The sequence below is a fragment of the Carassius carassius genome, chromosome 25 (assembly GCF_963082965.1).
Source record: "Carassius carassius chromosome 25, fCarCar2.1, whole genome shotgun sequence".
In the NCBI taxonomy this organism is placed as follows: Eukaryota; Metazoa; Chordata; class Actinopteri; order Cypriniformes; family Cyprinidae; genus Carassius; species Carassius carassius.
The window spans coordinates 9489198-9498729 of record NC_081779.1 but is presented as its reverse complement, the minus strand read 5'-3'; the positions used below and the strand labels follow the sequence as shown (position 1 = coordinate 9498729).

The following is a 9532-nucleotide window of genomic DNA, read 5'->3' as shown; positions in this document are numbered from 1 at the left end:
TATTTTGCGAGACATAATTCTGAAGTCACATGTCACATGCTCATGCAGGTCTTTAAGTGCCTTATAAGTAGTCACATGCTTCTTTTGTGTGCCCTTTTCACCCTCTAAATGCAGTATTGCTTGTAGTAAGCCAAGAACATTGTTATAATATTTCTGAAACACTCTTTAACTTAATTTCAACCACACAAACACAAAATTCTAGAAAAATTTGAAATATTCTAAGAACATACAAATGTCTGGTTTAATAATTTTAATAGAACATTATTTGAATGTTAGCATAATGTTCCTGAAATGCTCTTTTAATGTGTTCCTAATAATGACTTATTATTACAATTATTATCATTAGCATTGTAGCAAATAAAATAGATAGCATTCCTGGCAAATCCAGGTCTTCAGGCTAATATGTACACTCTGTTTTGACACATACATTTGGTATCTTGAAACCATTTAAAGGCATTTCAGTGACCTTTCAAGAGACTTATTTTAAGGGCACTTAAAGTGAAAGCACCAAGTGTCTGTCTATCTCTTGCACAATTGGCCAGATTGAGCACACCAAGTAAAGGTCATTTACTTCAGAGAGAATACTGAGAATCTTCTAAATCAATGATTTTATTTCCCTTTACTTATTCTTTCAGGTCAGTGTTTTAAGAAAGAAAGAAAGAAAGAAAGAAAGAAAGAAAGAAAGAAAGAAAGAAACACTTAATAAGAGAAAGACCTCAAAGGATGAACAGACACACAGTCAACACAGACTACATTTCTGATTCTTTATTTAGTTACTTCATAAATAAAGGGAAGGTTAAAGATATTACATCAGAACACCTGGCCACTCATAGCACCATTTTGGAGACAAATCCAGCGCTGACAGGGAGAATATTTGACCTTATGTTTATTCAGCAGTATTTCACAGGAAGTGATACATACAGTCTATGAGACACGAAACAATGAACATTATTTAGACATGTGAGAAACATCACAGAAATAAAAATCAGCTGAATAAACTCCACCACACTCTCTCAGAATTCCTTATAATTTCTCACATTATCCCTCATACACTTTCAGGTTTCCTTCCACCGGTTTCATACCCTTTATGCTCCCAGTGACTGTCCTAGATTTCTGCATGTCTGTTATTAAATTTTAATCCTACCCCTGGTGATTACATGAGACCTTTTTAAAATAACATTGCAGACGTAATGACGCAGACAACATTTACAGGCTGTTTTAAAACACATACTGAAGTGTAACATTTGAGGGCATACAATCCAAACATCAGATATGCTTAGAATCTATACCCTAATCCACAATATCGTGTTTTTAGTCTTTGAGTAATAATTTTAAGGCATGTTTTTAATAAAAGAGCTAAATACTTACTGAAATAAATCAAATTTAATATTAGGTCATTTTTATGTTGCTCAAAACACAATAAATAGTCCTATATACATATTCTTGGTACAAAGAAAATAACCAATATATAACACAAGGACCACAATTAACATAAATATCCACAAATACACTGCACATCACTGAGGATGAACATTGATCTCAACCATGGAGAGGCTTCTTCACTGTAGAACAAGGACTAATGTCACACATCAAATGCTGGATAGCACACAAGCAACCCACTGTGTAAGATACATCACAGAGGTGAATTCAGAATTATACAGTAATGGGGTCTTGATGGACATTATATCTTACTTTTATGTTTAATGATTCAAACAGAGAAACAGTCTGTCTAGTTCGGTCAATTAAGACTAATAATCAAACAATAATAATCATGGTTAATCTGCATTTCTGAGGTATGATGTTCTTCTTTGAACTAAATTTTGCAGGGAGACTTTCAATATAGCAACTAGTCATCCAAATATCACATCTCCTGACCACTGACAATTATTGCAGCAGTTTTGCACACATACAGTCCACACATGCTTATAAAACCCTGCAGGCATGTAACAACAAATACTTAGATTGCATATCTATCTAGGAAGCGAAGATAGCTAATGTTAGTCTGTTAAACTTGCTGCGACTTGTGAGTATAAAGGGCAGAGATCCTCCCTCCCAAGGTTTTGCTTTTCATCCATTTCACTCTCTTCCATCTTGGTGTTTTTCTGGTCGGGGAAGGGCTCAGAAGATGGTGCTCCAGCGTTTGGGTGGAGAGCGAGATCGGCTTTCTCCCTGAGATTGGAGAGAAATTGTCATTGCATGGTCATTATCATGTCAATTGCGTAACACGAACCCTTCTCAACATTGGTGTTGGATTAAGGTCAAAATCAATGTTAGTTCTCAAACATATTACAAAAGAATAAATGCTGAAGCTTGCACAGAAATAGCACAGAATGGGTGAAGGACCATGTGTTCAATGTTAAAACTAGTGAATTTTATAACAAAACTGACAATGCTGAGTAATCCATATTGTAGAAGTGTTTCTAAAAGAGTGATCTGAGCACTCAGCGTTTTAGTTCTACAGCTCAATGGATGTGTAAAGCCAGTCCGATTTGATAGTTTCCTCGGTTCAGGAGAGATTGTCATGTGAAAAATGCAAAAGGGAGAAAATGAAATTAGGCAAAAGAGCAGATGAGGTAGATGTTTTGAGCTAAACGTGAACATCAGTGTCTTATTGCTTGAATGTCACACTTAAAATGTAAAAAACAGTACTAGTTTAAAAATGATATGCATCTCCCATCCGTTTTCTTTGTATGGAAAAAAGCACCTCCAATGTGATGTTTACCATCTTTATTTTCAATGGATGGAAAAAGTTTGGAAAGACATAAGGATGATTGAATGATGGCAGAATTTTCACTTTAATGTGAATTATTATTTTTAGGAGCAGGTGATATTCCTTAATCCACTTAATCCAAAATCAAATGTTACTGGCAATCAGTGAGAATAATCATGAAGAAATATGAATACTTGCCCTGCACCGGGCAAAAGTTCAGAATGCTTATGACTGCTCAATGAACTTAAGCAAGGTTGAGGCACAAAGAAAGACTCACTTTGACTGTAAAATTGAAAAAGATGAGACAGGCTTTCTTTATAACATAAATAAATATTGATTTTGAAAAGCTTAAGTGAATAAAAGACCTTCAATGACTGCTGAAAGACTGCACAGCCCTCACTGACAGGATAGGTGTCATTACTTTAGTGAGAGATGGATATTATTGAACTTGCATACAGAAGGTTACTTTGGGTCAGAACAAAAACAGTGTATAGTCTTATCAAGGACATTTTTGTTCACTTTTTCACATGCCTCTTCAAGCACAGAAAGAGAGTTCTAGATGGTTTCAAAGCAATAATCTAAGCAACATCTCTTTATCGAAAATTTTTTATAGCCTTAATTACACCTCGATGTTGAAATTGATTTCTTTGTAGGCATTTGCATAAAGAAGCATCAATCAACTGTAATTGCGCTTCATTGAGAATAACCTTTTTTTAAATAGCTAAAAAAGATCTTAAATATGTATGATAGTCTTCTCAGAGAGTCGTTTTCTGCTGTTTTAGGCTCACCAGGTTGAAGATTCTGGAGAGTGTGTTCTGTTCCCTTCTGCGTCTGTGAGGCGATCTAATGCTATCCGAGCCATGCGTTGACGGGGAAGCCTAAAACACAGTTTATGAGCAAAAGAAGATACCAGCCTACTGCTGTTTACTGATATACTATGAATATGTTTATATTTGTGATGTTATTTCAAACTGTGAATAAAAAATTAAAAAAATTCTAGTGTTTCTAATGTTCCAGTATACATTCTGTCCTATGTTTTGATTGGTGATGCATCAGTGCATTTCTACAAACGAAGAGTGCAATAGAAGGATGAAGCATAGAGAACGTTACATGTTTGCTCAGTATTATATGAGGGGGTGATTTAGAGATGGCAAGAGTGCAGCATAAGACAGGTTATTTACATATTTTGATCTACAAGAACAAAACAGTTTTGCAGTCCAAAGAAGAATTCTTTTTGCGTCAGTTGTTAATGTCCAAATACATTCAATGCTGCATGCTTTTATGTATTTGAGCCTGTGGAGTTAAACCTAACATGAAAAAAAAAAAAAAAAACAGGGAACACTGGTGAGTCACTGAATCAAGACCTGGTAAAGGAGAAGATGGGTTGGAGTATGAGTGAAGAGTTTGAAGACCCCTAGAGAGAAAGCTGCTTTACTGGCTGCGACTCAGAAAAAGCCTTGCTGTTCAGGAGAAATTCCATCAGAAAAAAAAGTGCAACAATCAAGGCAAAAAATAATAATAAATAAAATACAGTAGAAGAAAGAAAGAAAGAAAGAAAGAAAGAAAGAAAGAAAGCAAGCAAAAACATGAAAACGCTAATAATGATCTAATCATTTCAATGCCCGAGATCACTCTTTTATGTAAAATAGCACAGCTAAAAGCTGTGGAAATTCAGAATCACATGAAAGATTAGTTTAAAATTACAACCGATTTCTTAAATTATTCCTAATTTATGCATTTTAACATAATAATGTTCTGTACTGAAATTATGCATATGTAATCTTATGAGAGTGTTCCTTAATAAGTATAATAATTGTATTTAAAGCATTAAATGTGGCTAAACTGAAAGCACAATTCAATAATGCTTAATAAACTCCAAAAAAAAAATGGCATGGGCTAAAACTAAAAACTTTATCAATCTGGGGATTTGTGGAAAATGAACCCATTCCACCTATAAATCATCCAATCCCATAGGTTAAAGAGAAGATCGCATGAAGCACAGTAAAAAGTTCAGCAGCTGTAATTAGAGCGATGCACTGGTTAATTCACAAAGAAGAGAACAAATGATTAAGTTACGTGACAGATCTATTAGAAATGAGACAGGACAAGAAGACTTCCTGCAATCAGCCAATCAGATCTGTTCATGAGGGTGTCTGTGAATGCAATTGTGAATCACATCAAGGATAAGTGACATACCAGACCCAACATTTCTCTCCACTGCACATGAAAAAAAAAAGTAGACTCATTAATTTTCTTCTTAGATGAATTTCTAATTTCATTGCTGGATATGAGAGGGCATGGAAAATGATTATGGGTCAAATCTATTCTATCTACTAGCAACCAGCTATATTGTTAATTTAAGAGGGTGGTGGTAATCTCATGGTACGAGGTAATTGTTGACAAATATAGTGTTATGAATATCATATTCTTTCTCTGGCACCATTTATACCATAGGCAAAGCACTTTTTACTGCAGATTTTTACTGCAAATTTTCTTGAAATAAATGCATATACCAAAACCATTTTAAAAAATGGAAGTAGAAAAATGGGATATTAGACTTACCCTCGACTTGGGACGAGAAGAAGACCCCTTCAAGGAAACAAATCAAAACTTTTAGTCAGGGAATATTTTAAGCATTCAAAAGGCACAGGCACAGCTTTTAATTTAGAGGTCTGATTATTATAAAGACATGTTGCGTTATCCAGTGGAATGCACACAAGATAAGCAATCCTTGAACAACCTTTACACAACTAATCCTTGAAAACTTTTAATTGTAAAGATGGGGTTGATCATTAGGCTTCCTTGCAGTTCAGATGATTAATGACAGCAAAGACTGTATCTTTTTAATGAACAAGCCCACAGACCTGAGGAACAACTGTGCAATTAGTGCTTGCCAGAATACAATTTTTAATTTAGGACTTGAGTAATGAGAGAAACGTTAACATTCGTATCTAGTTTCCAAAAAAACTGATTTTGTGTTTTCAGGGAAGAATTCAAGAAAATGAGCAATGAGATAAATCTGCAAGTCAAATCATTTAATCTGAAAGTGGAATTTAATATTTAAATATCACATCTTACATCAAAAAAAAAAAAGTGATGTTAAATGGGTCATATGAGGTTGCCAAAAAAAACATTATTTTGTGTATTTGGTTTAATTAAATGTGTTTATGTAGTTTAAGGTTCAAAAAAACAGATTATTTTCCACATACCGTACATTATTGTTTCTCCTCTATGCTACTTCTAAACCGCATCGATTTTTACAAAGCTCATCGCTCTGAAAAGCGAGGTGTATGCTGATTGGCCAGTTATCCAGTGCATTGTGATTGGCCGAATGCCTCAATAGTGTGACCGAAATTTTACGCCCTCACCATACTGTGATGCCATGTCCCTATCAGAACACCGGTGCGACAAGACAAAAATATTAAAACCCATAATAAACAAGGCATTTGTTGCATCCAGTGGGGACTTAATTACTGATTATAATTTCATTATACTGTTTTTTTTATGCGTTGCATTGCATCGCACCAAGTAAATATAAAACCATGTCTGCATTTTTGATCGGAGAACGACAAACAAAAAGCGTTACTCTACACTGCTCAAAACTCTTGTTTGAATCATCAGTGGCAAATCCTTTAAATATGAAAACGTACTTACAGACTTTGAGTCAGCATTATTTGTCTGAACACTGGCATTGTCGGCTACTCTCCCAGGAAACAGTCCTCGTCATCCATAAAATGCATTGCACACATCTGAATATTTGGTTTGAACTGTTCTGGAATAGTGTTGTAAATACAACCTACAACCTAACCACTGATTTCTGATTTTTGTGTCCTCTTTTGTGTCAGGGGTGGTGTTGGCGCAGTGGATAAGACACATGCCTTTGGTGTGAGAGACCCGGGTTTGAATCGACTGTGAGACACCAATATGTCCTTGAGCAAGACACTTAACCCCTAGTTGCTCCAGAGGCGTGCGACCTCTGACATATATATAGCAATTGTAAGTCGCTTTGGATAAAACCATCAGCTAAATGTAAATGTCTTTTGGAAAACCAAACAAAGTATTTTTGCTTTCACAATGAAACACACAGCTTCTCCACGACATGATTGCAGCAGCAACAATACTTCAGCAAGAATCAAAGTTAAGCCTTTGTGTGAACATTTGGGCAATGTTATGCAAATCTTCCCACACAGTGATGTAGACATGTGGAGACATGTTTAAACGAGGCTTTAACTTGCATGAACAATTCTTAACTTTTATAAAGAATATCTCTTTGGGTTTGAGACTTTAGTCTTTGCAACTTTAGGGATCTTATCTATTCACAAACAGCTTGTAACACTCGAAAGAGAAATGAAAACTTGAAATAGCATCACATGACCCCTTTAAAGCAGAAAGATCATTTCAAATTTAAATGCTAAACATTCTCTTTCAGGTAAGTTTCCACACACATCTTTTTATCTGAAACAGTGACTTTCAAAGAGTGACTCATTCTTTACTACAAGAGAAACTAACACTAGTGATGTAAGTAAGTGTAATGTTTTCTGTCTCACACAAAAACAAGTCTGGATATTGTAGCAAAGAAAACACGGGCTGCATGTTGAACATGACGACAAACTTGGCATGCAAACTTAAGCCAGCAAATGGCCAGACACAATGTGCCATGTCTAGAACAAATGCTTGTCTTTGGCATATTGAATTTTGGTAAAAAAAAGAAAAAAGGCATGATTTTCCATAATCTTCATTAAATATATATGCTCTTATTATATATTTGAGCCAGCTGAGGTAATGTTTTCCTGTAGCTCAGTGCTTTGAGAGTGGTAACAAACTCTTTGGATCAGTGGGAGCTACAGATGAGAGGAAGGGAGGTGTGAAAATGTCATTCTCATGTCTTGTGAGGAATTGATTTCTTTTCTAGGGTTGCAATTGTTGGTTTCACATCACTCTCTGAAGTTTGGCACTTAAAAATCCATGTCAGCACATGTGGATACTTACCAAGCTCCTGAAGAAATGCACCACAGGGTTGACTTCTCCATGACGACGAGTGGAAGAGTGCTGGGGTCTCTGTGGAGAGGAAAAAATGAGCCCTTCATATAAATAAAAGAAAAATGTCTAAAGTCAAGTTGTAACATATATTAAGACAACTTCCTGGGCTGGAAATTCAATTATTAAATATTCAATAGATGTAACTGCAAAGTCAGCCAAACAGAAGAGTTAAAGACAGAGATAAAAATATCATGCTAATCTAAATTTTCATTTGCACTCGAATTGACATGCTCTGAACATTAAAATGAGAATGCAACAAGGAGGTATGAGTGTCAATAGTATAAAGCTCTTCCTAGAGCAATAATTGAATCACACTTTACCAGCCAAACAGCAAACCACTATAATGATATCACTTGCACTGCAAACAGATGTGCCCAAAGCTTCTTAATGCTGTGAGAATTCAGTGGTTTTTACATTTGAGCCATTTTGCCTCCAATGACTGCTGCTGAAGCCAAATAAATAAACACCCATAAATATAATCAGTTTCTAAAGCAGACTGAACAGTGTTTGAACATTCATCTTGGAAGAAACTTTATTTTGAACCAGATTCAGCTATTTGTCCAACATTCGCAGGATTTAAGACATAGTTCTTCAATTGCTTCATGAAATTAAACGTGGGGAATCATCCTCTTATCTGGTAGTATGACTGGAAAGGTTGTTAAAAAAATCAATAATAGTACTATATATATATATATATATATATATATATATATATATATATATATATATATATATATATATATATATATATATATATATAATATTCACTGTATTTTACTGATATGCACATTAACTTTTACATTGAGCTTAGAGATTGTACATTATTCATAAATCTAGACTGTATTTGGTGTAAATAAACAGAACCTCAAAAACTAGGACTTCAGTTATTAGCGATACACACATACAATACTATTGCATGAACTGCATTCACGTAGCAGAATAATAATCATGCATGTCAACCTATATGCAAAACAGAGAATAACATTAATTTTTGCAGATGTAAACTGAAACTCTATAATCAGAATAGTCAATCTAATCTGAATTTGAGTATTTCTCCTAAGTATTTCTGTTTATCTGTAGACTACATCCAAGCCAATGTGACACAAATGCAATCACCTGAACTATATAAAAATTCAGCTTCTCATTCTGGAACCAATATATCCCCAAGAAATTTTGAGAAGTTGTCATTGACTATGACAAAATTTGGAAAACAAGTAAAAAAAAAAAAAAACTCACCTTTCCCTTTTTCTTTTTGTCTCCTCCAAAGAACCTGCCAATCTGATCCAGGAGACCAGGGGCCCTCTTCTTCCTGCCCAGCCCAAAGGGACTTTGTCCAGAGGTGCTTGCCGTGGCCATTCTAGGTGTTGATCTGTTTGGTGGTCTACAATCTGGACAGTCCACGAATGTCTTTCTTCACTCAATCCAAAATCCGCTCTGGGGACACTCTGCAAACTTTCTCGATAGTCTTCGGCGCTTCTAAGGAAGAAGGGCTGGCCTTTGAAGGTGTCGCCCCCTCTGTTGCACAGCATCACGGGAGATGAGGTGGGTCTCTAATAGCGTCACTTATTCTGAGCCGGTGCCAGGCATTCTTTCGAGCCCTTGTGTGCCTGCGGAGGGTGTCACCACCCTGCTCTCTGATAAAAGGAGCTGCTATTGTTCTAGTATACATCTGCCTCAACTTGGGCCATGCACAACAAGGCCTGTCTATCAGAAAGAACTAGAACACTGTGCTGAACATGTTCTTCACTATCAAACCATTGTTGTGGTGACTCATGTTCATTA

At 35.6% G+C, this 9532-nt stretch overlaps 1 protein-coding gene across 3 annotated transcripts; it reads right to left on the bottom strand.

Annotated features, from left to right (window-relative positions):
* Positions 1-1726: 1726 nt before the first annotated feature.
* Positions 1727-9260, bottom strand: LOC132104120 (myelin basic protein-like). 3 transcript variants are annotated; one of them, XM_059509350.1, is made up of 6 exons: positions 8987-9260; positions 7700-7768; positions 5273-5299; positions 4907-4927; positions 3499-3588; positions 1727-2169 (listed from the first exon to the last, which is right to left on the bottom strand). In XM_059509350.1, exons 1-6 carry the CDS (start codon positions 9104-9106, stop codon positions 2119-2121), a joined length of 378 nt encoding a protein of 125 aa, XP_059365333.1. In that variant the 5' UTR covers positions 9107-9260; the 3' UTR covers positions 1727-2118. The 3 variants fall into 3 exon arrangements, with proteins under 3 accessions (XP_059365333.1, XP_059365334.1, XP_059365335.1); XM_059509351.1 differs by lacking the exon at positions 3499-3588 and having other exon boundaries at positions 8987-9255; XM_059509352.1 differs by lacking the exons at positions 3499-3588; positions 4907-4927 and having other exon boundaries at positions 8987-9251.
* Positions 9261-9532: the final 272 nt, after the last annotated feature.

Bases quoted from the DNA above. Each gene is read 5' to 3' on its own strand.
- LOC132104120 (XM_059509350.1), bottom strand. From the start codon at position 9,106: ATGGCCACGGCAAGCACCTCTGGACAAAGTCCCTTTGGGCTGGGCAGG. The intron at 5,300-7,699 runs GTAAGTATCCAC...GTTTCCTTGAAG, and splicing joins TGCATTTCTTCAGGAGCTTG to GGGTCTTCTTCTCGTCCCAA. The intron at 4,928-5,272 runs GTAAGTCTAATA...TTTCATGTGCAG, and splicing joins CTTCTCGTCCCAAGTCGAGG to TGGAGAGAAATGTTGGGTCT.